The sequence below is a fragment of the Neomonachus schauinslandi genome, chromosome 8 (genome assembly GCF_002201575.2).
Source record: "Neomonachus schauinslandi chromosome 8, ASM220157v2, whole genome shotgun sequence".
NCBI classification, from domain to species: Eukaryota; Metazoa; Chordata; class Mammalia; order Carnivora; family Phocidae; genus Neomonachus; species Neomonachus schauinslandi.
This window is the reverse complement of record NC_058410.1, coordinates 73844453-73871729: the sequence shown is the minus strand read 5'-3', so window position 1 is coordinate 73871729 and position 27277 is coordinate 73844453. Positions and strand designations below refer to the sequence as shown.

At 37.4% G+C, this 27277-nt stretch overlaps 1 protein-coding gene across 1 annotated transcript in view; it reads right to left on the bottom strand.

Moving 5' to 3' along the window:
• The window catches only part of CEP162 (centrosomal protein 162), a 98560-nt gene that overhangs the window by 24128 nt on the left and 47155 nt on the right, over positions 1-27277 (bottom strand). Inside the window, exons 13-23 of the mRNA XM_021693361.1 lie at positions 24128-24261; positions 23647-23874; positions 22975-23115; positions 20544-20656; positions 18353-18458; positions 15538-15664; positions 14145-14308; positions 13341-13445; positions 9975-10187; positions 6024-6676; positions 1318-1459 (exon numbers count right to left, since the gene is read on the bottom strand). Of these exons, the coding sequence (XP_021549036.1) occupies positions 1318-1459; positions 6024-6676; positions 9975-10187; positions 13341-13445; positions 14145-14308; positions 15538-15664; positions 18353-18458; positions 20544-20656; positions 22975-23115; positions 23647-23874; positions 24128-24261 (2126 nt within the window). The remainder of the gene's footprint in view (positions 1-1317; positions 1460-6023; positions 6677-9974; positions 10188-13340; positions 13446-14144; positions 14309-15537; positions 15665-18352; positions 18459-20543; positions 20657-22974; positions 23116-23646; positions 23875-24127; positions 24262-27277) is intronic.

Here is a 27277-nt window from a genome sequence, read left to right as displayed (position 1 = left end):
TACACTGCCCACTGACACCCTGCTCCCATGGCGGGGGGCGGGCAGGGAGCCAGGGAAGTTACCTGCAGCTGCTCTACGATGATTACCTTTGAAAAGCACTCTAAATTTTTCTCATTGAAATATTAAAATAGACAAAATTCTCGGTTTCTGAGCTACATGAATTATAGACCTCATTACCCTTCAGCCTTCAATTCCCTGAATACTTGGAACGCACATCTCCTTATAAGGACACCTTCTCACAAACCCATAATAGCATTTTTATAGCTGAAATAATGTACAGTAAGTTCACAATATCCACTATCTGGCCCTAAAAACAAAATCGCTCAACTGGGGAAGTTTAAGTGGGCTCCATGCTGGGCAAGGCCCGAAATCACGACCCCGAGATCAAGACCTGAGCTGAGATCAGGAGTTGGATGCTTAACCAACTGAGCCACCTGGGCACCCCTGAGTGATTTGTTTTTAATCAAGATGCTATTAAATAATTACTGATGGGAGAGGTGGGGGTAAGATCATCATTTCCTGGTTTTCCCCCTCAGCTTGTTTTTTAAAATTAAAACCTAGAGAAAAGAGCACAATGGACATTTATCTATTCTTCAATTTGATTTTTCAACTGCTAACATTTTTGCCATATTTGCTTGCTTTTTTTTTTTTGGAGGGGGGATACAGATACAAATTCTATCTTAATGCTGTTTTTTCAGTTTTCTAAGACCACAGAAGATGGGCCACATAGTAGATATTCATGATATTCCATGTTGATGTACATACTAACCAAGAAGGAAGATACACTTTTTTGAAGAAATGCAGATGAACTTTCAGCATACTCTGTCGTAATTCTAAGAAGACTATGCTTCGTAATGGCTACAGCTGTGTGTATCTCTCTGTTGATTATTTTATCCCCAGTGCCTGATTGTCTATAGACCTCGAATCATTGTTTGTTTAATGAATGAAAGGTAATTGGGCAAGAAGAACGACTAGGATAATTACTTGTCAGCTGGCACTTGGGTGGAGGGAGATGGTTCAACATTCAAGTTCAAGTACTCAGGTCTCAATCACATAATGTGATTGTACCATCCCTTACAACTGCCTTAGAAGAACTATCTGAGAAATATTGGGACATAACTGTGAAACCCCTTATTTAGAATAATCTTAAAGTAGAACAGTTAAATGCATGATAATGGCATCCTCTCCTATAAAAAAAAATCAAGTCAATAATTTCTCATTTCTATCAAAAAGTGAAGTTGAAGCATTTCTAAATAATGTTAACAGTCCTGAAAAAAATAATTTTAAAGCCAAAGAAAGTGTGTTAAAGTCATCTACCTCTTGTGTTGCTATTTTACGATTTAGTTCAGCTACTTTGGAAGAAGAATTTTCTACTGCATTTTGACAAAGGAGTTTCTCTACTTCCCTCTGATGAGATGCTTTGAGAGATGCAATGTGTGCTGCCGTATCTTCCTTGACCCTGTAGAGCAAATCAAAGAAAATCACACATAAAAACTGCTCTTCAATTCAGAATTAGCACAGAAATAATGTAAGAAGTCTGGAAATTAAAGAAACAAAGGGAGAGAGAGCACCAATACTTACTGCACTCTGTCAGGTGCTTTATACATGATCGCCTGTGAGATCTTACAACCATGCCATGAGCTATTATTTACTGAATTTTATAAGGGCAAACTTGAGTTTAGGAAAGAGTGAATGTCTCTAGAGTTCATTAGTAAATTGCAGACCTGGGGGTTCAAGCCCAGCAGAGTCTGAGCTCAAAGTCTGGGCCTTTCACTCAACCCCCAGCCTGGGGCTGTACTTTCTGTTAGAATCAAAGGTTCTAAATGTTCTGTCTGGACTTAAAGCAAGGGCCTCACATTTTATCTTTTAAGATAAACTCACATTTTTGCCCAGATTCTTATTTTGATAATCACAGCTCCTTTTAGAATCTCCAAAGCTTTGTCTCTAGGCAACATTCACTGGTTTTTGGTCCATGGATATGACTCCAGACCTAGCTGCCATATCATAAAAATAAAATAATCTTTACAGTAATTCTTTAGGACCCAGTGTAACCCTGCACCTAACTTGTTTGGATTGTTAAGCGTGAGATACTACTGATTTGTCTCTGTGACAAAATTTATGCATTCAGAGGCAGTTTAATAAGTGACAAAGTTCTGATAAACACTTGAGACATTTCTTACAGATAAGCCGTTTTCTCTTATTGGAAAAATTATTAAAAATTGACAGGATTTTACTCAAAGCAGATACTGAATAAATCACTGTTGATACATATTAATATGGCAATTCCCAAACTATAAACGAATTTATTAGTGGCTTATTTGACTATATGAATATTTCCTCATGGAAATGGTGTGATTAGGGTCCTTGGAAAAGCATAAAAATCTAAAGCACTTATGATATAACTGAACTAAAGTAAAAAACAAATGAACAAAAAAACCCAAAACAGCCTAAATCTGGGATTGGGAAAGGTTACACCTCACTTCTCAGGCCCAGAGCTATTTGAAAAACAGATTAACAATACGAAATTATGGATAGAAAAATTTATAGGAAAAATTTCAATTTTAAATTATTTCCAGAAAAGAATGTGATTGTTTCCAAATACCTTCATTACTAGCATCACATTCAGGACTCAAGAAACAAGGTTTCAGTTTGGAAGCACTTATGGTTACCAGGATGACTCAATCAGACATAGCTGCCAATCAATCGATACGTATTTGTCTAGGTGCATACTGCTATGCTCACTCTGCTCCTATGCCAGGTTGCAAAAGAAGTATAATCTTACATCAGTTCTTAAGGAGTTACAAGGCAGTGTATGACTAGTGCTTTCTTGGTACTTAATATTGGTACTTGGTACATAAATTATAGAGGAGCCAGGAGCAGGAAATTTCCTGGGAGGCTCTAGGAAATATTTTGTGGATGAGGCAGTACTTGAAGCATGGATGAGCAAAAGGCAGCAAAGACATTCAGTAAGTCAGGCCACAGAGAGGTCCTATAATGGTGATGGCACTTGGAAAGCCACGTAGAGTAATTTAGTCTTGATACTTCAGGAAGCAAGGAGTCAGTGGAGGGCAGTGTAACTCAGATACAGGAATATTTAAAGAATATTAATCGTTTTTAAGCAAAATGATTGGGGGAGACAGAAACTAAAATCAGGGAGATTAGGGTGGGGAAGCTGTCTAGTAAACCAGGTAAGGCTGCTTTCAACAGGAAGGTAGAAAGCAAAAGGAGACGTATTTGTAAGGAAGCACCCCATAAACTGTGAGCCCAAGAAATAAAGGAGGTAAAGATGGACTTGGCAACTGTAAAATATGGTCATAGACAGAGATGGAAAAGTTGTGAGGAGGAGCTAGTTTACAGGTAAAAATGGAGTAAAATTTGAGATACTACTGATTCCAAGAGAAACAATCCAGAAAATGGTAGATTTAACATCTGTGCTTAGGGAAGAAAACAAGCCTTGAAAAGTAAACTGGAGTCATGATTCAGAGAAGCGACAAGAATGGATGAATTTAGCAACAGAGAAAGAACAGACAATAAACAGCTGAAAATGAACCATGGTAGAAGTCTGATTTTTGAGGAAGGAGAATGAAGAGGAGTCAGAGTTAGTTAAAAGACCCGGAAGAGGAGTGTTAGTCAGAGGTGTCAGTCATGGAGGTTATGGGAGGAAACCCATATTTCAGGAAAGTCAATAATGTCAAGGAAATGAGAATAGAGACAACATCACTGGACCAGGAAAGGTCACTACTGAGAGATGACATTTCAAAGGTGAGGACGAGAGTCCTGGTTAAGAGGAAGTGAGGTGCCAACTCTATGGTCAACTAATCTTCGACAAAGCAGGAAGGAATGTCCAATGGAAAAAAGACAGTCTCTTCAACAAATGGTGTTGGGAAAACTGGACAGCCAAATGCAGAAGAATGAAACTGGACCATTTCCTTACACCACACACAAAAATAGACTTAAAATGGACGAAAGACCTAAATGTGAGGCAGGAATCCATCAAAATCCTTGAGGAGAACACAGGCGGCAACCTCTTCGACCTCAGCCGCAGCAACTTCTTCCTAGAAACATCGCCAAAGGCAAGGGAAGCAAGGGCAAAAATGAACTATTGGGACTTCATCAAGATAAAAAGCTTCTGCACAACAAAGGAAACAGTCAACAAAACCAAAAGACAACCGACAGAATGGGAGAAGATATTTGCAAATGACACATCAGATAAAGGGCTAGTCACCAAAATCTATAAAGAACTTCTCAAACTCAACACCCAAAGAACAACTAATCCAATCAAGAATTGGGCAGAAGACATGAACAGACATTTCTGCAAAGAAGACATCCAAATGGCCAACAGACACATGAAAAAGTGCTCAACATCACTCGGCATCAGGGAAATCCAAATCAAAACCTCAATGAGATACCACCTCACACCAGTCAGAATGGCTAAAATTAACAAGTCAGGAAACGACAGATGTTGGCGAGGATGCAGAGAAAGGGGAACCCTCCTACACTGTTGGTGGGAATACAAGCTGGTGCAGCCACTCTGGAAAACAGTATGGCAGTTCCTCCAAAAGCTGAAAATAGAGCTACCCTACGACCCAGCAATTGCACTATTGGGTATTTACTGCAAAGATACAAATGTAGTGATCCGAAGGGGCACGTGCACCCCAATGTTTATCGCAGCAATGTCCACAATAGCCAAACTATGGAAAGAGCCTAGATGTCCGTCAACAGATGAATGGATAAAGACGATGTGATACACACACACACACACACACACACACACACACACACAATGGAATATTATGCAGCCATCAAAAAAAGAAATCTTGCCATTTGCAACGATGTGGATGGAACTAGAGGGTATTATGCTTAGCGAAATAAATCAATCAGAGAAAGATAAGTATCATATAATCTCACTAATATGAGGATTTTGAGAAACAAGACAGAGGATCATAGGGGAAGGGAGGGAAAAATGAAACAAGATGAAACCAGAGAGGGAGACAAACCATAAGAGACTCTTAATCTCAGGAAACAACTGAGGGTTGCTGGCGTAGAGGGGGGTTGGAGGGATGGAGTGGCTGGGTGATGGACACTGGGGAGGGTATGTATTATGGTGAGCACTGTGAATTGTGTAAGATTGATGAATCACAGACCTGTACCCCTGAAACAAATAATACATGTTAATTAAAAAAAAAAAAGAAGTGAGGTACAAATAAGAGGTAACTTGTGGAAAACTGGTACTGACAGAAAGAGGACTAGGACTTGGTTTGATGACAGTGAAAAAGATCTGAGCATGTTAGAAGGGCTCAGAGAAAGAGACAGTAGACAGTACCTAGTGATTTTGAGAAGGAAAGGGATAAGCACGAAAGTTCTTCAAGGCGTGAATGGATGTGAGCACTAGATTAATTGGAAGAGTTACTTTGGAAAAGAAGACCTTTTCCTCTTAGAATGTCAACTAGTTTTGTTTTTTTTTTAACGACTTATTTATTTTAGAGAGGGGGGAGAGAGCGAGTACATGAGCGGAGGCAGGGGGGCAGGCGCAGAGGAAGAGAAATTCAAGCAGACTTTCTGCTGAGTGCGGAACCTGACACAGGGCTTGGACCCATGAGATTATGACCAAAGCCGAAACCAAGAGTTACACGCCCAATTGACTTGAGCTACCCAGGCGCACATGTTCAACTAGTTTTAGTAATAGCTGTTTTCTGCAGTCTGTCATCAATGATGACATTCATTTGCAAAAAGGCCCAATGGGTCAGCTTATTAACACTACCTAGATAAATGCGGAAAGACAGGATTTGTCAGCCCGAGGACATGGTTCAGGTTGACATGGAGATTCAGGTTTATCAGAATCTGGGCTTCCAACAGGTAGAGGATCCTACTCTGAAAGAGATCTATGCTTAGCAATGTAATGCAATTTCTTAAAATTTGGTAATGAATTCAGTTCAGGGTAAAACCACCAGAGGAAATACTTCTTATAATATTGATGTTTTTATCTTTATATGTCCCCATATAATTACAGATTCACATTTTACCTTTTCATGGAATTTTCAAATTGGTTCACTGCTGCTTCAGATTTCATCTTTAGCTCATTCCTCTCCACAATTAATCTCTCCAGTTCATTTTTCAATCTGCAGTTTTCTTGTAGAACCTCTGAAACATGGGAATCAGTAAAAGTATGTGGTTGGTAAAGCTTGCCATCCAGGGTTCCAGGGAATGAGTTAGCACTTCCTTTACCTGAATGCAAGCCATCTTTCTTCACCCTTTTTGCAGTCACTTCCTCTCTACCCTTAGAGTTCTGATTAGACAGCATCATCCTTCTCTCCTTCTGAAGCCTCTCCACAGTTTTTGAAAGGTCTTGTATTTCTCTCCCCTTTGCAGCCAGCTCCTCATTAAGTCTCACCAGCTTAGCTTTAGCATGAGCTTGTTCTATCTGGAATTCTATAGACTGGAAATCTTTATCATCTTTATCATTTTTCTTGAGTTCCAATTCGGCATTTTGATGTTTAAGAATGTCTATTTCAGCTTCAAGTTTTCTAACAGTGATCTGATGGGCTTCCTTGATGTCGTCGAGCTCCTTCTCTAGTGCTTCAACCCTGCGGGCACTGTCAGGGTGGTTCTGGGGTGCCTCCTTTAATCTGCAGGCAAGTAGCTGCTCCTGTTCCTCTAGTCTCTGTTCATACCGAATCTGAAGAAAAGAATCCGTGTCATGTCAAAACCACTGCTAAGTAGGTCATTTGTTAGTGAAGCCCTGCGTTCTTTTGGGTCCTACCTATTCCTTCATTCAGGCACTCATTACATATTCTAATGCTTCCAACTCTGAATTCCCTCAGTCAAATGTACTGAAGTCCTAATCTTAAAAGGGCATAATGTTATATATTCTCCATATGTTGTATAATTTCACAATTAATGTGTTTCTTTATAAACAAAAATTACACATTTCTCTACACCCCAAAACTTATTTTAAGTAGCACAATCGAACCTATTATTATGTACCTTCTCTATGCAAATTGACAAACTGTATGCTTTCAGGAGAAATAGGGAAAGCAATTGGGGGCACTGAAATCTTTAAGACGTAGTGCATTTTCAACTTCCTAGTATCAATTTAGGAATCTCATAGGGAGTAAATCAGCTTGGATTTGTTATACTGGAGCTTTAGTATTACAAACAAAATAACCTAAATAGGTTACTCTGCGGAGGGAGGCACTACAGTGTTTGTTCATTCAATGAATATTTATTGAGCTACTGCTGTATGCCAAGCATTGTGCCAGATTCTAAAGATAAAGAAGTGCAGCCTTCAAACAGTTCACAGCCTGGTCAGGAGAGTGACATGGCACGTTTCAATGTCCTATGATAACTGTGATAATGGGCCTATGAATATGTGCAACGGGGATGATGCACCCCAGTGTGTCTGGAGGCCTGAGAGAAGGTGGGAAGACCGCAACAGAGGGAGCACATTTAAGTTTGGGCTTGAGAGATGAGTGTAAATTTGAGGATAAGTGGAAGCAGGGACATTTTGGAAATAGGAAGAATACATGTAAAGGCAATCTAATGTTTGGTGTGTACTGGGAACCAGAAATGAAAAGAAGAAGTGATAGAGTGAGCAGGGACAGGAAGGGCATGGGGTAGGGAAATGCAAAAAGAAAAGTCAGGGTGGGTAGATTTAGATATATAAAAATAGGGTAGGGGGTTGGAATTCATGCCTCTATTTGGTGAGTGGAATGCCAATACCAGTTGAATTATTATAATCATTTATTGAATGTTTGCTACACTTCAGACAAGGCAGTAGGGCTTTACATATACTTTGCCACTCGATCCTCCAATATCCTATGAATTAGGGATTAATAATTAAGTAAAATATTTTAGCATCTGCTCTGTGTCAGGCACCTTGCTGAATGATGGAACACAATGGTGAGTAAAAGCAGAACAGTTCCAGCCATCATGAAGTCCAGAAGCTAGACGGGGAGAGCGATCACTCATGATCCAATCAAAATGGCCGGAAATGTGGTGGATGCAATGGAGAAGTGCATGGGACTAGAGTGCCTGTAAGATAATTTGTCTACTAGGGAGTCCATGAAGGTCTCACTGGGGTAGCAACGCCTGGACTGAGAGCTGAAGGACAGGAATACCTTTACTGTGAATGAGGTGGGCAGAGCATACCAGAGGCAAGAGTCTGCCAACATGTGTGCCTGCAGGAAACATGGCAAGTAGGAGAAACATGTTAGTATAACAGGACAGAGAAAGCATCGTGGGAGAACACATTGGACAGCGAGTGGGGTCTGGCCATACATGGAATTATAGGCCATCTATTTATCCTAAGAGGAACAGGAAGTTATTGAGGGATATAAATAAAGGTAGGGGTGTGTATGTGTGTGTGTAAGACCGAGGGATATGGAAATATAATTTTGGCTTTACTGTCAAGAGCTGATTAGAGGATGGATGGGGTGAAGTGGGTATGTGTAGACTAGTCAGGAGATTACAACAGTTATCCAGCCATTTTTTATTAATGATGGCCGTAGAGTGACATGGTCATAAAAAGGGACAGAGGAAACCGTAAGAAATTTAGGACTAAAAGTGGTATAACTGGCACTAAGTCAGTTATTATCGCCTTTACATATGAGGACAGGGAGCCTCAGCAAGCTGAAGTGACTAATGCAAAGTCATGAAGCCATAACGGTGAAACTGGGCCTGGACAGAAGGCTGGTCTGACTCTAAAAGCCTGTGTTTTCCACTGCACTGCAGTCTCCTTCGGATAAGAGGCAGTCTATTAAAAGTAGTGTGGGGTCAGATGAACTTGATGGAAGGAGGTCTGGAGTGAACGTTTAGGGGAATAGAAGAAGAAATTGATTAGCCACAGCAATAGGCTTGCCAAGTAGCACTGAGGGAATTCGCAAGACCAGACACCTACACACCTGTGACAGCCCGACTCTCACAACTGGGCCATCTCCTCAGAAACACAGATTTGTGTGAGAGGAGGAGTGGAGAAAGAGATGGGTGAACTGGAGCAGAAAGCGAGGAAGGTAAGCATGGTTGAAAACTGGGTGGTTAAAAGAGAAGTCCATCTTGGAAGTTAGGAGAGTGAGAGAAGAAAGAGAACCAGGTAGAGAACTGAGAGATTTGAAAAACAGGATGGAATAAACCCAACTTCCTTGACAGGACCTTAAATTAACTAGCAGGCCAATGTACTTCCAGGTTTTCAACCTTGTACTGTTTCTGGAATCTAATATCCTATCATCTGTTGCTTCTCTCAGGATGGAAATCTGTGGAGAATGAGATCTGCTTCCTAGAAGCAGCTTGGCCTAGGATTTGATGCCTTGCTCTATCCCTCACCAGCATAGCACCTCAGGCAAGATGCTCAATTGTGAACATCTCTGTTGCCCTGTCTGTAAAGCAGGATAGCAATATCTATTTCTCACCAGTGACTGAAGGATGATGCAGGATGAACTAAAATGTCTGTGAAAGCATCTAGCGTGAGTTACTGCAGAAACTGTGTGCTCAACAAATTTTTAAAAGTAAATGAAATACCACATCTTCTTTTATACTTGGTCATCCTAGCACTTGTATTTCAAATTCTTTCCTCATGAAGATCAGAAAACTCAGAAAAAAATTTTCAACAGCCTGCTCTACCCCCAAGACATATTCTTCTGTCTTACTCCCTTCTCCCTTATCTAAGGAAATTTCAAAAAAGTATTTTCAACCATGGTAACTAAAAAACAATTTTTTATTGAATATACATCAGAGGTGTTTTACTCTGCCTTTTCATGACTTAATTTCCACTAATTCTACTATCACTGAGAGGGGGCCATGTGCTTGATTTTCCATGCTTGAAACAAAAAAGATAGGATGGGTCTAGGTTTCTTCTGCATCTGCTGACACTCATGGCAAAGGTTTTATAGGGAAGGATGTTTAGTAATTTGTAAAAATGAGACCTGAGAAGTGCCCAGCCCCCATCCTACTGAGACCTTGAGGGTCTAGCTGGCTCTTACCTTCATTTTCTGGAACTGTTGTTCCATGGTCCGAAGGCTTTTCTTTGCTTCTTCATCTCTGCCCTCCAAATCAGCCTCCAGTTTTTTTATCCTTTTTTCCATAAAGTCCACTGTATTTCTATCCACTGTATCACCAGCTGCTGATGCAGCCAATATTAAAGCAGGTAAAGAATTGGGGTATCTTCTCTTTAGAATTCCTTCCATTTCCTTAACCTTTTAAAATATTTTTACATATATGTAAGGTCACAAATATATTAAAATTAAGCAGTTTGATGTATAAATTTAGATTATGCTCTATCAGTCATGGCTAGATTTCAAAGAGATGTTTATATCACATCTTAAGACTGAATCAAATGCACAAAAATGGATTAATTTCAAATTTTATATCACTAGATTATGTGATTTTAAAACCCTATAGTATAATGTCTAGTTTAGTACTGGTTAATTTATAGAAATCCTCTTATATTTATTTGAAATAGATCTTGGCACTTTCTATTATATTAGTAATAGCCAATCTTTCTGAGGACAATGCTCTTTCCTTTTTTTCCACAGACTCCCTTGGATGATCATGTTTATACTATCTATTAATTGAAAAATGACTTATATGCACATGAATGTACAGAATTTTTCCAATAAACACATAGCTTCCTAAGCACCTGCCCCTACTTGCAACAATTTCCACCCAACCTCATCCCTCCTACAGATGTCCCCCTCCAAATGAAGTTTGATCTATTTTAAAGTTACTTCTTTCAATTAGAAAGCAAGGAGGATTAGATAATATTTAATGAAGTCTTCACAAAAGACTACTTTTCATTTGGTCTGTTAAACAATAACATATTTTATGGTCTTTCTATAAGAAAGAACAGTGCCAAGGCCCACAGAAATTGGAGCTTGATATTATGTATGTGCATGTGTGTATACTTGTTTTTATTAAAGGTATTATGGTTAAGGTATCTTAGAAAAACATATATAAAACATGAAATTCTTTGTTGAGCAGTTTTCTACCCTCTGAGCACACAATACAATAAAATAGGACAAGAGAGGTAAAGTGGGAATGACAACAATACCAATTTCATGGCACTGTTAAATTTAAGTGAGGATTAAATGACATTTATCTTAGTAAAGTGCTTAGCAGAATGCCCAGCATACCATAAGGGCTTGTTAATATTGGCTTTTATTATGATCTGGTCTCAAAAACTACCTTTCCCTAAGGCACGATGGGTTGCTGGTGCTCAAAATCCTGTTTATAGATTGAATATTTTCATGGTAAGTATTCAAGGATCTCATCATTTGCAAAGTTAAAAGCAAATATTTCCATTCATGAAGACAGCTTGCACATTCACATATGTACCATAAATTGTAATATATCCAGATACAAATATTGATAATTTCATCTGCAACATTTTCAAAGCTTTGCTTTCTCTGGTATTAAAAATCTAGTTATTTGGAGTAGATCTAAGCATATAAAAGTATATACATACACATAACACATCATATATATTGAAAAAAGATCTTGATTTTTAAAAATGGTTTATAACTTTATAATTAATGCTTTCACTTAAAATTTTAAGAAATGTTTTAATCTAATTTTGATTTCTTAAATGTTTATTACATTTTTTGGGGAAAATTCAATTTTATTTATATTTTCTTTAATTTTGCTTTTTAATGTTATTCTTTGGTCACTAATACCAGTGTGGCTCTCATACAAAGTAAATGCTTTTTTAAATATTCTCAATGGAAATTAAACTATGGAATATTCCACTAAATAAAAGCATGAGTAAAAAACAGCACATAATCTGAAATTTTCATTATAACATGCATCTAATTAATTAGTCCCATTTTTACTTATGTATTATTTAGAAAAGGAGATTAGTATTATTAATTATTCTATAATTAATCTATTTCAGAACATGGCTCCAAAATGATTCTGAATATACTGTGATATACCTCAATTTTAAAATATACGTTAAGGTTTAAAATCATCAGGATATAAATGTTCATGGGAACAGAATAAGATCTGAAATGTACATGCAGCAAACTATACAAAATACTATTAATGAGCAATATTTTAGAAAGATATAGTTTAAAATGGTAAACCAATAAACTTTTAATGAAACCATTAATAAAAGAGAAAGGTAACTGCATAAAGTGCTATATTTCTAGTCAATATGGATCATCATTTCAAGTCTTAATTTTGCTTTTAAGTATGCTTCTGTTTTTCACTCTGATACATTCAGTTCTACATTATTTCTCTTAAAGTCATCAGGTGGAGAAGAAGTTTCTTTGGTCTTTTTTCTCTCACAGTTCCAGATGGCTTCATCTACATTAGCTAATTTAAATCTTAAGCACTGAAAAATAGCCAAGCAATCCCGGACTATAGTTATTTCAGAATATTTGTAGCTCTTCAAGATACTTCTGTCCTATTCCTTTCCTGGCTACTGAGCCCAACTAAAAATCATACCTTTTAATATAAGAACAGGTCCTGTAAAAGTAACAAAGTTAATTTTTTGCTTAGTTTTCCTTCTCTCATAAAACTGGGATAATAGTCAGCCCAGTGATGACCTCACAGTTTTGGGTTTGTGATGGAATAATGGCCATACATTGAAGTGTCATGACTTGACTACAGATTCATGCTCCCTTATGAACAGGGCTGGAAATTCTTATTTTGTTTTAATACTGAGTTATGAATACAAATGTTAATTACAGAATTTTAAAAACAAGGAGAAAGTTAATATTCCACCCTACAAAATAACTACTTCAATGAAAAAACATCTTTATCCTAATCAGCATCACTATATGATTTTTGAAAAGGTCTCCCAGCTACCCAGACCATGAAATGAATATTTTGAAGCTTGACAGTGAGCGAGAACTCAAAATTAAGGCCAGCTTTTTGGAAGGCTAAATGTTCTATTTCCAGGGCATTTTGCAACACTTCCCAAGCACTTCTAACATGTTCTCAACTCAAGGATCTCCTTTCCTATACTCCTTTCTCACCAAACTCTCATCAGGAGAAGGAATCCTAACTCCATACCCAGAGTTTTAAAATGCTGCTTGTGTCTAGATGTCTAATAGAGCTGGAATGCAAAATAACCTTTCGTCCACAGGTCTACCATCCAGTGAGGCACAACAGCCTACACATTCCTTATGCAGAAAGCCACAGACTATATAAAATGATTGTGTTTACTACTTTTATTACTGTCACTTTAAGTATTGTGTATCAAGTATTTAAAGGACAGTTCTATATTAGAATAAATTAATAAAAACAGAATTTTCAGGTCAATTATATTTTGTAGGAACTACTGAAATGAGAGAAAAAAATGCACAGTATATAAAATACCTTAATGAAAATTTACCCTGAACACATACTTGTCGCTCTAGATCCTGAATTTTTTTGGCATCAGCTGTTTTCTCTTTTAAACGTATCTTCTGTGGAATAGATGGATTTCCAGATTCAGCTTTCAGTTTCTCAACCTATCAAAAGGTAAAGAAAATGTTAAGAAGCATATTTAAAACACACCTGAGAAACCCCAGGAGAGACGCATAATGTATTCATTCATTCATTTATGAATTCCCAGATAGGGCGCTGTGCTGGAGATATGGAGGGCAAACAAGATAAGCCTGCTTTCATAGTGCTTGCACTCCAGTAGAGGAGACACATGATAAGCTAATAAAGTAAATCAACGAGTAAATAAAATAACTTCAGAGAGTGACAAGTGCTATGAAGAAAATAAAATAGAGTGACAGATTGGGAAGAAAGGTCAGAAGGGGGCAGGATTGGTAGCTCCATTAGATGAGGAGATCAGGAAAGGTCTTTCTGGGGAGTAGAAACTGGAGCTGAGACTTGAATGAGGAGTGAGACATGGAAGAAACTAGGCCAGAGTAATCTAGACCAAGGCAACCCGTGGAGCAAGCATGTTCAAGAATCGGGGAGGTCTGGTGTGGCTGCAGGAGAGTGATGTGTGGAGTGTGATACATACAGATGAGGCTGGAGAGGCAGACAGGGTTCAGACAATATGGGGACCTGAGGGGTTATGAAAAGGAGCTTAGATTTATTCTCAGTCTAATCGAAAACAGACTACACATCTAAGAGCAAACCCAAACCCAAACCAGCTAGAACTAAATGTTAAATAGGGTTCATCACAGAAATACTTTCTAAAATGATCTTACTACCTCAAGTTTGAGCTTCTCAATTTCTTCATTTGCTTCTTTAAGCCGAACTGCATCTTTATCCAGGAGTTCCTGATTTTCAGCATACCACTGTAATCTTTTTTGCAGACGACTGATTTCTTGCTTATGTGTTTCTTCTAAAATCTTTATTTCGTATAATTTTTCACCTATAAGAAAAAGGAACTCCTGAACTTGATTGTAATTTTCCAAAATATGGAAATAAACTAAATTATATGAAAACCAATGCCTATATAATGAAAGCATTATGAAAAAATAAGAAGCAAAAAAAAAAAATGATCTTTGCAATGTAGTGTCCAGTTTAATCAATTCGTAAAGAGAGATGAAGACTGTCTTCAAAGTCCAAATCCTCAAATTCATAGCAAAATTGGCTGTGTATAAATTTTTTGATAAATCAGTTATTTTCCCACTTTCATTATAAAAGCAAAGTTGTTTCCATGGGACAATAAATGTTGGGTCCAAGAAATAATAAACATGAATTCCTATAATTATATTAAAAATTGCAACGGGAAGCAATAGAGAGTGTTTACCATGCATGATTTCATTTCACAAAACAAACATGATGGGCACTATTATTATTATTATTCTATTTTACAGATGAGGAAAGCAAATGTAATTTTCTTACAAACGGGTAAGTGGATTTTATTGTACATATTTTACTGAAGATCATAATATCACAGCAGAAAGACCCTCCAAAGTCTCCTCTGATCCACTTTTCTAGCCCTGGGTTCTGTCATCCTAAGCTCCAATCCATAGGCGCACTCAATAACATGCTCAAGAAACACACTCCAGCAACCTCCCTCCATCCCTTCACTTCTGTGTCTTCCAATCTGTCAGGACCCAGCTCAAAATGCTACTCTTCCCTAAAACCCCTACGTAGTATCATAGTACCATGTCTCATGTTTATTTGTAATTTTTAAAATACTAAACTTTTCTGCATTCTTATCTTACTCTCCTTTGTTTTCCCTCACAGAGAATGTCACATTTATCCTGTGTTTTCTATAAACACAGTACAGTGTTATTTGTTCATCTGGCAAATACTTGAGAGCCTAGGTTTCGGACCCAGGGATAAAAAGGCAGACCATGCCCTCAGGAAGGTCACCATCTAGCTCGGGTGACAGACATGAACATGAATAAATACAAAATGCCACATATTCAAAATAATCCTTGATTTTTTATGATCCTGCAATTATTCCTGCTAAAACCAATCAAATGTGCATACCTATTAATAATCGGTTTTTTAAAAATTTTCTAAAATTACAACATACTTAAAGGAATAGCATTTTGATTCCTTAAGTAGTAATAGAAACTATTACTTAAATTCAAGATTAAAACACTTATGAGTATAAAGGCAAACTGTTTCAGCTCAGCGTTTTACCTGTGGCATAAGCAATCTCATCTTTGGCTTGGTCTCTCTCTTTCTTCATTTTTTCCAAGTCTACTTCAAGAGCTTGTTTGTCTTGCTTCAGTCTTTTGATGTCTTCTAATAAACTGTTTTTTTCTTTCTTGATAGTCATAGAATTACAAAAGCATATTATTTATAGCCACAAAAAATTGTGGTATAGGCTCTCTTTTACCCCATCCATCATAAATTCTACATACGTATTTTTTATAAATACATAATTAGGGCGCCTGGGTGGCTCAGTCGTTAAGCAGCTGCCTTCCGCTCAGGTCATGATCCCAGAGTCCTGGGATCGAGTCCCACATGGGGCTCCCTGCTCAGTGGGAAGCCTGCTTCTCCCTCTCCCACTCCCCCTGCCTGTGTTCCTGCTCTTGCTGTCTCTGTCAAATAAATAAATAAAATCTTTAAAAAAAAAACAAAAACATAATTATTTTTCCTAAATTTAGTCCTGGTGTCATCACGTTCTTCCACCCTGCCAAATTATTAATAATTTCCCATAGCCTACTAGATTAATTCTAATCATCTAACTCAACATAGCCTAAAGACCTCCCAATGAACTGTTCTCACTTCTCCTGGATTACTGCAATAATGTCCTAACTAGTGTGCCTTTTCCACTTTTAGCAGCTAGTCTATTCTCCTCACAGTAGCCAAAGAGATTTTAATTAAAAAAGTACTGAAGTATAACTGGCATACAATAAATATCCTGTAGTTTCAGGTGTACATCATAGTGACTTGATATTTTTATACATTATGAAATGATCCCCATGGTAAGTCTTGTTATGGTCTGTCATCACACAAAGTTAGTACATTATTGACTAGATACCCTATGCTGTCCATTACACCACTGTGTCTTATTTTATAACTGGTAATTTATATTTCACCTGCCCTCCAACACCCCCCACCACTTTCTGGTAACCAACAGTTTGTTTCCTGCACCTCCAAGTCTGTTTTGTTTGCTCATTTATTTCACATGTAAGTGAAATCATACGGTATTTGTTTTCTTCTGACTTATCACTTAGCACGATACCCTCTAGATCCAACCATGTTGTCACTTTCTCCCTATCCTATCTAGCAATCAAGTTAAAACAGAAAAGTTTCTTGACATCTTAGCCCCTCGCAAAGGTGGGGGGATGTTTTCTTAGTCTGCTGCCGTACTGAAGAATAAGGCCAGTTGAACTCCAGACGTCCTGTCTCCACTTTGCTGTTAAAGCTCCAGCCCATGGCTACTAAACTAAAGGCCTAGGAGCAGATGTTTACTGTTAGGTTTTTATCCCTCCTCATTTCTGGTCCCTAGAGAGTTCTCTCACTTTCCTGAGAGGTTTTAACATTTTGCATTTACAAGATGTTTATTCTATTTTGTCCAGCATTTTCTGATGTTTTTAGTGGAAGTTTTAGTTTCCTGTCAGAAAATATTTTCAGAACAGCACTTTTAAAAGGTTGCTAATAACAATTTGAATAAAGCTGATGTTTGGCTTGAAACCTTACTATGGTTTTCCAAGCCTTCATAAACTACAATGATATTAATTTCTCTCTTAACTTGCTAATTTTTGAGGCCTACTGGCAAGGGAGTTAGGGAGAGTCCAACCATTCACTCTTTCTTCTAACCTATCTGCCTAACTACGTATCTCTTTAATCATGCTATACATGCATACCTGCACCTGAAGAAAGTTGCCAAATAGATTCATATTTGAAGCTGCATCTTAAATACCACAAAAGGCTGCTAAACATGTTATTAAACTAGGGTGTGTTTAGATTTCTACGTAACAAAACTTTATATGATTTCTCGTTAAAAAGTGTATGTATTTGGCATTTTTCTAATTCATATAGTCATTCAATAGGTTAGAAGGGCTTTTTTAGTTTCACGCCATGGTTCTTAATGGCAGGGAGTGGGGAGAATTAACTACCATCCCACAGGGGACAAGTTTGGAAATGTGGCAGTGAGCACATATTTCCTGGGGACAGGGATGACAAAAATTGTGCAGTATATGGAACTGTTCTGCTTAAAATAGAATTAACCTGCCCCAAATTCCAAAACTTCTCTCACTGGTAAATACCACTTTAGAAAATTCTAAGCCATATCCTTTATAATACAATTCAATAAAAATAAAAAAAAAAGTTATGGAGCAGCTATTGTATTTCACATCTGTGTTAAGTACATGGGAGGCAAATATTTGTAGACACAGTCTCTGCCTTCTAGAAGTGCACAGTTCATTGAAGACCGGTAAAAAGCCACTTAACATTTTAAGGTGAACAATCATCTTCAAAGTATTTTCCTATTTTAGCTTACATTTCTAAGAAGGAATTTTTGAAATAAGGTATATATGCCCTAAGTAAGGTTATGCCTCCAGTATGGCTCCACCTGACGATCACTAGATGAGAGGCTGGATTATAAAGAGGATGCATGGAGCACTGGGTGTTATATGCAAACAATGAATCATGGAACACTACATCAAAAACTAATGATGTAATGTAGGTGATTAACATAACATAATAAAATTTAAAAAAACACACAAAACCCCCCCCCAAAAAACTAATGATGTACTGTATGGTGACTAACATAATAAAATAAAATTAAATTAAAAAAAAATAAAGAGGATGCCATCAAAAACCAGTATTATGTCATTTTCTCTAAGGTCACATGTATATTAAATGCTAATTTAAGATATACCTAAATTTTTTAATGGTATGAAATTTATAACAGATTTTATCTATTCATAAATTACAAAAACAGATTTTTTTACACATATGGAAATTTTAAGAATAAATTCTTTACTATACTTACGCAACTTACCTGTGCCACCCGTAGTTCTGCTAACAGATCTGTAAAATTCTGGGTTTTGGTGGGCTCTGAATCTTCAACTACTTGAGACAGGAAATGACTTTTGTGCATCTGTTCTCTGATTTATTTTGAAAATGAAAATATTTTTTTTAAACAAAGTACTCCTTTCAATGCAAAATATACAATTCTTAAAATTAAAAAATCTAATGGACATTGCAACTATTTGAGCCACTGAAGAAAAAAAGGTTATTTACTCTAAAGATTAAAATATTAAAATAGTAAAAGAAGTATAAGGGAGATGTTTGTTCAATTTAAAAGAATTGAAACCCTAACATCTTGCTTTCTTTATAATATAAAAATACTTTCTACTAATTCTCAGAGAAACAAAACTCAATGTGCAAGAAAGATGTGCTGCATTTATCCTGTGGTGCTACATCTTCCCTGCTACATCATTCTAGACTCCTTTCTAAGAAACACAAATCACCAATCATACACATGATAAATGACAAACAAAACCAAACACAGTCTATTATTTGAAGTTAGAATCAATTTTTCTGGTTTTCCAGAAACATTATACAAGGAGTTTAGGACTGCATTTAAAATCATCTAATCCTACTGTAAAGAAACCCTCTATTTCATCGTGAAAGCGCATTTAAAGCTTCAGTTTGGGATCCGGGAATAGATCTCTTTTAAACCCATGTAATATAAAATGTGATATTTTAGAATGCTTTATTGAAGCATACTTGATTGAAATCAGATATAAATGCTTTCACGCATCAGAACTATGCAGATTATCACAACTGGCTTGGGGTCATACATTCAAGGCCAAAGAAGCTGCTGCTGCTTTTTTTTTTTTTTAAAGATTTTATTTATTCATTCATAAGAGACAGAGAGAGAGAGAGGCAGAGGGAGAAGCAGGCTCCCCGCTGAGCAGGGAGCCTGATGTGAGACTTGATCCCAGGATCCTGGGATCATGACCTGAGCCGAAGGCAGACGCTTAACCATCTGAGCCACCCAGGTGCCCTTCTTTTTTTTTTTTTTTAAGATTTTATTTATTTATCTGTCAGAGAGAGAGTGAGCACAAGCAGGGGGGACAGCAGGCAGAGGGAGAGGGAGAAGCAGGCTCCCCGCTGAGCAGAGAGCCTGACACAGGACTCGATCCCAGGACCCAGGGATCACAACCAAGCTGAAGGCAGACACTTAACTGACTGAGCCACCCAGGCGCCCCCAAAGAAGCTTCTTCTAATAGCAGTCCCATCTAAGTGATCAGGTGTCTATGTGAAGTGACACAAAACTGGTGAGCCACTTCCTAAAAGACAGTACCCTAACTTGCTCATGTTTATGAGTTCAGCTTTTTCACTCAATATGTTAAAGTTGGATGTAGTATTATCTAAAAGATCTTACAGATCTTACAGTCTGAAATATGATTCCTAAGTAGGTGCTGATGCTCCCTGAGCCTGCCGTGCTGAGTGCTGGTTAATAACAACTAACAAGTTCTTCTCTGGAGAAATGCCCTCAGCCAAATAGCAGCCTCTGACCCCTGGCCTAGAGGATATCCCCCACTCCCCTCCTGGGGCATACCTCACCCAATGACTGACTAGTTTGAGGGTATAAAAGATTGCTCCCCTTGCCTCAAGTGGGACCAACTCTGTGATGTAATCTGTTTTCCTGAGCAGAATAAATAAAGCCAGTCACTGGCTAAGACCACGTTCTTACTTACCTTCCCTCCCCCTTATCCCATCTTGCTTCTCTTGTTCCCCTTCTCCTTAGGGTTATCCTCCCAGAAATCACCTCCATAAGGATCCCTACCTCAGGCTCTACTTCTACAGAACCCGACCTAAAACATTAAGTGATAGTTATATGATACATATATTTTTAGTATGATTAATCACATGGTTCCTTAGGAAATGGCTAAGCATCTCAGGCTTAATGACTGATCAAGAGGAATACTGTATATTCAATTTCCTAAAACTGATGTGAAACTCAAATATGAGTATGCTAAAAATACTAAAATATGTACTACTAGCCATTTAGTACTAAAAGAAAAATATACTAAATATTAAACCTATAAAAGTTACAAACCATAAATAAGTGTAAAATTTTTTTCAGTTCTAAGTAAAAATAAATGTATTTTTAGTATTAAAATAAAATGCTTAGAAATAGTCTACATATATTTGATTTTACGAATTCAAAAAGAACTTACTTTAAAGAAGCTAACTCACTGAATAAACTCTGGTTTTCCTTGAACATTCGCTCCTCATTTTTCTTGTTTTGTTCTTGGAGATCTTTCACTTGATTATACAATCTTTCATTTTCCTTTTTATAAACAGAAAATTACATTTTAGTTAATAGTCATTAGTACTTACATAAGTATATATGCTCACAACAGATACATCCTTTAAACATTTTCAAAGTCTTTTACACTTACTTAGTTTTGGGTAAGCAAAATCTTTTTAAAACCCTTTATATCATCTCAGAAGAAAACCTGTTACCTGAAAACAATTCTTTCCAAAATGCTTACTTGAAAAAAAGAGTTGTAAAAATTCCCAAGATCCTAATGTCAGTGTAAGGCGCTGTATTTCACAGGAGTAAGCAGGCCGAGTGGCTGCAGAAATAACTACAGCCTAACTGTGTGGACTAGGGGCAAAAGGCCCACTGGGACTGTCTGCATCCTCTTTTTCCTGATTCTAGCCTGGCTTCCTGCAATGAGGTAACTGGATATAGATAGCCACGATGGGCTTCCATGCTTGTTTCTGGAACTTTCTGTGAGCAGGGAGTTAGAGAGCAGGTATTTCTAAAAGTGTAAAGACAAGGCAAAGCAGATACTAGGCCCAGTTCTCCCCTAGCCTTAGACTAAAGAGTGACTCAAACCAATCTGTGCTTAGGTGCTGTGGCTTATTAACTTTTTTAAAATTAAGAATCTGATGAAAACCAAGGACCTTTGAGGATCTAATAAAAACCATGGACTATCTCACCATGTCTGGCCTAGTGCTTGGTAAGATGGTCTGTGCTTAAATACCCACAATGTCATGTATACAGATATGCAAGTTTTGTGTTATATTTGTGGGAGAAGGTGGTTGGCATCCTTATGGGTCTGTGACATACTCCTTAAAAATGTGTGCTCTCGGGCGCCTGGGTGGCTCAGTTGGTTAAGCCACTGCCTTCGGCTCAGGTCATGATCCTGGAGTCCCGGGATCGAGTCCCGCATCGGGCTCCCTCCTCGGCGGGGAGTCTGCTTCTCCCTCTGACCCTCCCCCCTCTCATGTGCTTTCTCTCTCTCATTCTCTCTCTCTCAAATAAATAAATAAAATCTTTAAAAAAAAAAAAAAATGTGTGCTCTCAGGGCACCTGGATGGCGCAGCTGGTTAAGTGAACAACTCTTGGTTTTGGCTTAGGTCATGATCTCAGGGTCAGGGGATTGAGCCCCATGCTGGGCTCCATACTCCGCACGGAGTCTGCTTGGGATTGATTCTCTCCCCCTCTCTTTCTGCTGTGCCCCCTCCCTGCCCCATACTCTTGCTCTAACAAATAAATAAATCTTAAAACAAAAACAAAAACAAAAAACACAAACAGGTGTTCTCTACAGCAAGATCACAATGGCAGGCAAAGGATTTGGAAGGTTCTCATTAACTATAGGGCAGTGTGCCCTACAAAATCAGTACTATTTCATCTACAGGAAAGTTATGAATCACTGATATGACAATGCTTTCTCTGGTTATCCTCAGATGACAATGCTAATTATTGATAGGCTTGATGCTTAAAAGTCGAAAGAGAAAAAGGTAATGAGTGAGAAAGAGAAGGGGAAGGGAGTAAGGGAAAAAAGGGGAGGAAACTAAGATGAAGTTCTATGCTGGAGATCACTAAAACTGTCCTGGCTGACTGGCTAGGCAGCATTACCAAGAATCCATCACACATGGCAAATATCTGCCTTCTTGTAGGACACACAGATTTTTTCTCATTTAATTCAAATTTTTTCACTCTCAGCACATTGGCAATTAATTTCAGATTTGTATTTCTGAATATAATACCCAAACTAATCAATATAATCTACTGAAAAGCATTACAGAAAACTAAAGAAGAATAGGGCAGTGTCTAAGGAATATGGCTATTAAAAATAGTAACAGGCAGCATTCACTAATTGGTTACTGGGTGCCAGGTACTAAGAGGTTGGTTTGCCCTTTCATATTTTAATTTTATAACCATCATATGAGGCAGCTACTGTTATTACCATCCCCACTCACAGATGAGCAAAGTGGCTTAGAGAGGTGAAGTGATTTGCCCAAGGCTGCACAGCAGGAGGTGGAGGGAGGACTAACACTGGATTCTTTTTTTTAATTATTATTATTAACATATAAGGTATTATTTGTTTCAGGGGTACAGGTCTGTGATTCATCAGTCTTGCACAATTCACAGCACTCACCACACTACGTACCCTCCCCAGTGTCCCCACGCTCTTAACCAGCTTAATTATATGCCTATGAAAAATGTTCAGACTAGTCAAATTATTACTTACTCATTTTTGCCAGAATTCCTGTTACCCGCTACATGAGCATAGAAATATTTTAATATGCCTTACTTTTTATAATCAAAGGATCTCAAGAACAAATTCACAAAGTGCTGAAAATTCACCACACCTGTTGATATCCTTGAAGAAGTGTCTCTTGTTCCTGTATTTCTTTTTGAATTTGCTTCAATTTTTCTTCAGTGACAGTATCAGCTGTTTCTCCAAAATGTAACCATCTTTGCTTTTTGTTTGTTTCTTCAAAGCTACTTAACTTTGAGAAAATACAGACATTATTTTTAGGAAAGGAGATGATGAAGTGAGAGATAAGGAAGAATAACAGAAAACTCAACATGCATAGATCTAAAACTGTCCTATAACTACAGTGGAATTAACATCAACTAGCTAAATCATTACAATGTGATGTTTTGTGCTGATGGTTCTGGTGATGAGAGTAACTCAGAAATGCTACACAGTGTCATTCTCTGAATCTAGGCCTTCTATAGCAGTTCTTTCTGAAACTGTCTTCTTTGAAGGTCATAGTGAACTAAGGGATTTGTTTTCAAAAAGGACTGCTAACAGAAGAAAATTATCAAAATGAGCCAATTTAAATTTTGATTTTTTCCCAGTGGGTTCGAGTTAGGCTCTGTTGTGAGGAGGCAGTCTTGGGAACCATGTTCATATTTTATATAGCAAATACATCAAGTCAAACAGCCCCAGGAACAAAGGATGACAATGCATTTTTGCAGGGAGTACAAGTTCTTTTTATTCAATAAAAGGAGAAACAGGACAACGTGTCTAGTACCTTGGCTTGAAGAATGTAATTGTCTTGGTTCAGTCTGAAGAGTTCCTTTTCCTGTTGTCTCTTTAGTTCTTCCATCTTATTTTCCAGCTCTCTCTCTTTTTCTGAGAATGTAACTTTAATTTGCTCAATTAGGGCTTGTGCACCCCTCCATTTTTCCTCTGCTTCCTGAACTCTTTTAAACATAATTAACTCGGTCTCCTTGTTCTCACCGTGGTATCCTGAAGAATCCTTTTAAGGAGAAGCATTACTTCATTATAGTATATTTACATACTAGGTTTGAAAACAGGTGGTTAGAAAAAAAAACCACAATGAATAAAAATGACATGGTTAACAATGTTCTGCTATAGAAAGAAATCAATAAATGTTCAGTAAGATTAGAACAGCATGCTTAATGCAAAACAAATTTCATTATTTATTACTTAGTTTTAATATTCTAAAACAGAAAAAAATTATGAATGTGGTTTTGAAATTCAATACCTACATTCTGAAACTGAACACAATAATCAGTTTCTGTAGAATCTTCAGCCTTCTTAGGAGTAGCCAGGCAACTTTCAGTTTTGGGAGCTGCTTTACCCAAAGCTGCAGGCTTGATGACTTTTGTTCCCGATAAGATTTCTAAATATTGTAAACAATGGACAGAAGCACCACAAATGCAAACAAAGGTGAACGTGTATTCAGCAATCATGTAACAGTAAGTACTAATACAATGGGAACAGTAGGATAGAAGAGGATCTGGAAAGAGGCTGGGGTCTAACTCTGTAACACAGCTGTTTCACTGCAGTCAGAATTGCTGCCCATAATCAACATTTCACTCAATTTGACAAAGAAGGCTAACTGACCCAAGATTCATGTCAAATGATAAACGGAGCTAAAAAAATGTGAGGAGAATGTGGACAGGGATAATTTCAGGCCTTACTAATTTTAAATACTATTCTTTAAAATAGTCACAGCAATAACAAATAAGAATATCCAAGTGATGAATCAAAGAGAAGCTGATTAACTTTATGAAGCACTTTAGTTCAAATTAAGGGTGCTTTCAAAGCACACTTTTCATAAATAATGTGTATCAAGATATAGTATTAAAGGAATAATAAAAATTGCATGGAAACTTTACAACAGCTAGTCTAAATTTGACTTAAAAGTAAAATTATAATACTGCTATAAAACCCTGATAATATATATTGAATTAAAAAAATGTGATTAATGTATGTTCTGGTCCAATTTTCACCTTTTAAGGTACCTCATAAATCCCCAAACAGTAGGAATAATTAATTCTAAGGCCAATAAATTACTCAGTTAATAATAAAAAGAATGTTTATGAGAAATACCTTGAAGAGATCTTGAGGCCCATATTCAAATACTATAAGTTTGAGCTGAACAGTCAGTAAACATTCATTTATCTGCCTTAGAGGTAAATGAAGAATTTGAGATTTATATTTTGAAATATAATTTCTTCAAGATGCTAACTTTTAAGTGTAAAGTTTACTTTTTCATTAAAAGTGAAAAGATACATGGTTATTAAAGATTTGGAAATTACAGAAAAGTCAAAAAAAGAAACAAGTCACCAGTAGCACCTCACCCAAAGATTTCTTTCTAATCTTTTCTGCAGGCATGCAGGGGTTTTCCTCACAGAGTAGTAGTCATATGTAATTGGACTATTCCGTGTAGAAGGTTTTCTGGAGAACTTAAAGTGTTCAAAAAGAAACGGAGTCATTGTAAAAGCTGGCATTCATCCTTCCAAGTCACTGGAGATCCATTAATGTGGCCAGTGAATGAGGTGTGATCTGCTAGCATTGTCATTCTCCCTAGGAAATGGCAGCTAAGGGTGGCAGGTGGTTCTTATTCAAGTTGTAGTCAGCCAATGCTTTCATACCAGAATTCTCTCTTCTTGAATTCTTAATTTTCATTTCTCTAAGTAATTATTTTTAGTAATGGTACATAGACAGTATCTTTTTCCTTTATATATGAAGAAAATTTGCCTGGATAGAAAACTTTAATATGAAAACATTGCAGAATTTGGACCTCATGAATCCTTCTTGAAAAAACAACGGATTAAGAAAATTTAGTCAAAAAATAAACCAATCAAAATAATTCCAAAATGGAGAAGCTATGGCTAAGGGACTCGTGAAAAGCATTCCATCTCTTTAATAATCAGAATGAAGACCTAAATTCAAAAGCTGAGGGGAATTAAGGTTGCAGGATAAAATATAATAAACTTGAACAAGGAAAAATGAAATCAACAAAAATGAGTAAAAGGCATATGAGTGGGGGATGTAAGAGTTTTACTACCTTATATTTCACAGAAGGGAAAACTGATCATGTATAAAATTGAAAATGCAGTTAAAAGCAGCATGATTCTGGCAATCTTTGAGTGGTTTTCAAAATCTGTTTTCTTTTAAAGGGTTCTTTTGGGATATAATATTTCTTAGGATGAAGTTTTTCTTACAGATTTAAGAAAAACTAAATCTAATATTTTTTTTAAAAGAACCTGTAGGGGCGTCTGGGAGGCTCAGTTGGTTGAGCATCACGTCCGACTCTTGATCATGGGTGCGAGACCCGAGCTGGGCTCCCCGCTTGGGAGTCTCTCCCTCTGCCCCTCTCCGCACTCATGCACTCTCTCAAAAACAAAAACAAAACAAAACAAAAAAAGAACTTGCAAAGAGTGATTCTGTTCTTATAAAATGTTTTGTCCATTTAGCCATATGTCTGCTTCTCTCCTTCCATCCACCATCTATGCTTCCTTCTATCTGTATAAGGACATACACATGAGAAGCATGAAATGATGCTCACTCAGTGTGACACCCATTGCTTCTTGCTTTCTTTTTACTTTTCTGTATTTTTAAATTTAAATAATGAGCAACTATTCCTTTTTTGACAAGAAGCTTATTAGTCTAGGGGTGCCTGGGTGGCTCAGTTGGTTAAGCGTCTGCCTTCGGCTCAGGTCATGATCTCAGGGTCCTGGGATCGAGCCCAGCATCGGGCTCCCTGCTCAGTGGGGACTCTGCTTTTCCCTCTGCCCCTCTCCCCAACTTGTGCTCTTGTGTTCTCTCTCTCTCAAATAAATCTTAAAAAAAAAAGAAGAAACTTATTAGTCTAAAAATAAAAACATAAGTTAATAGCCAAAGAAAATTAATTTAAAATAAAAAGGAAAACAACCACACAGCAGGTACTGCTAATTGCCAATCTCCTCTTCCCTATTAATAGAAACCTCCCTATTAATTTTGCCCTGGGCAGCAATGTACCCAGTTGAAAATACTCATCTCCCTGGACTCCAGGCAACTGAGGGTGGCCATAAGATCAAAATTCAAGCTAGTAGATAAAAGCAAAAGTTTCTTACATGGTGCTTCCAGAAAAGTCACTACTTTCCTGATGAAGAAGTCGATGATTTAACTGGCATGGACCTTTTACTTTTTACCTTTCCTCCTGACCCAGCCTGGAGGCTGAAATAGCCACCTTGTTATAATGAAGACAAAAGTCACAGATAAAGGATTTTGCAGCAGGAAAGAAGAAGGGATCTGGTTCCTTGCACAGTGGTGCCAGGTCTGAACTGCCTATTCCTGCCTTCTTGTTACATGAAAAAGAGAAACTCTGAGTAAGCCCCAGCACCTGGCTTCTTTTTCATCTTAATCAA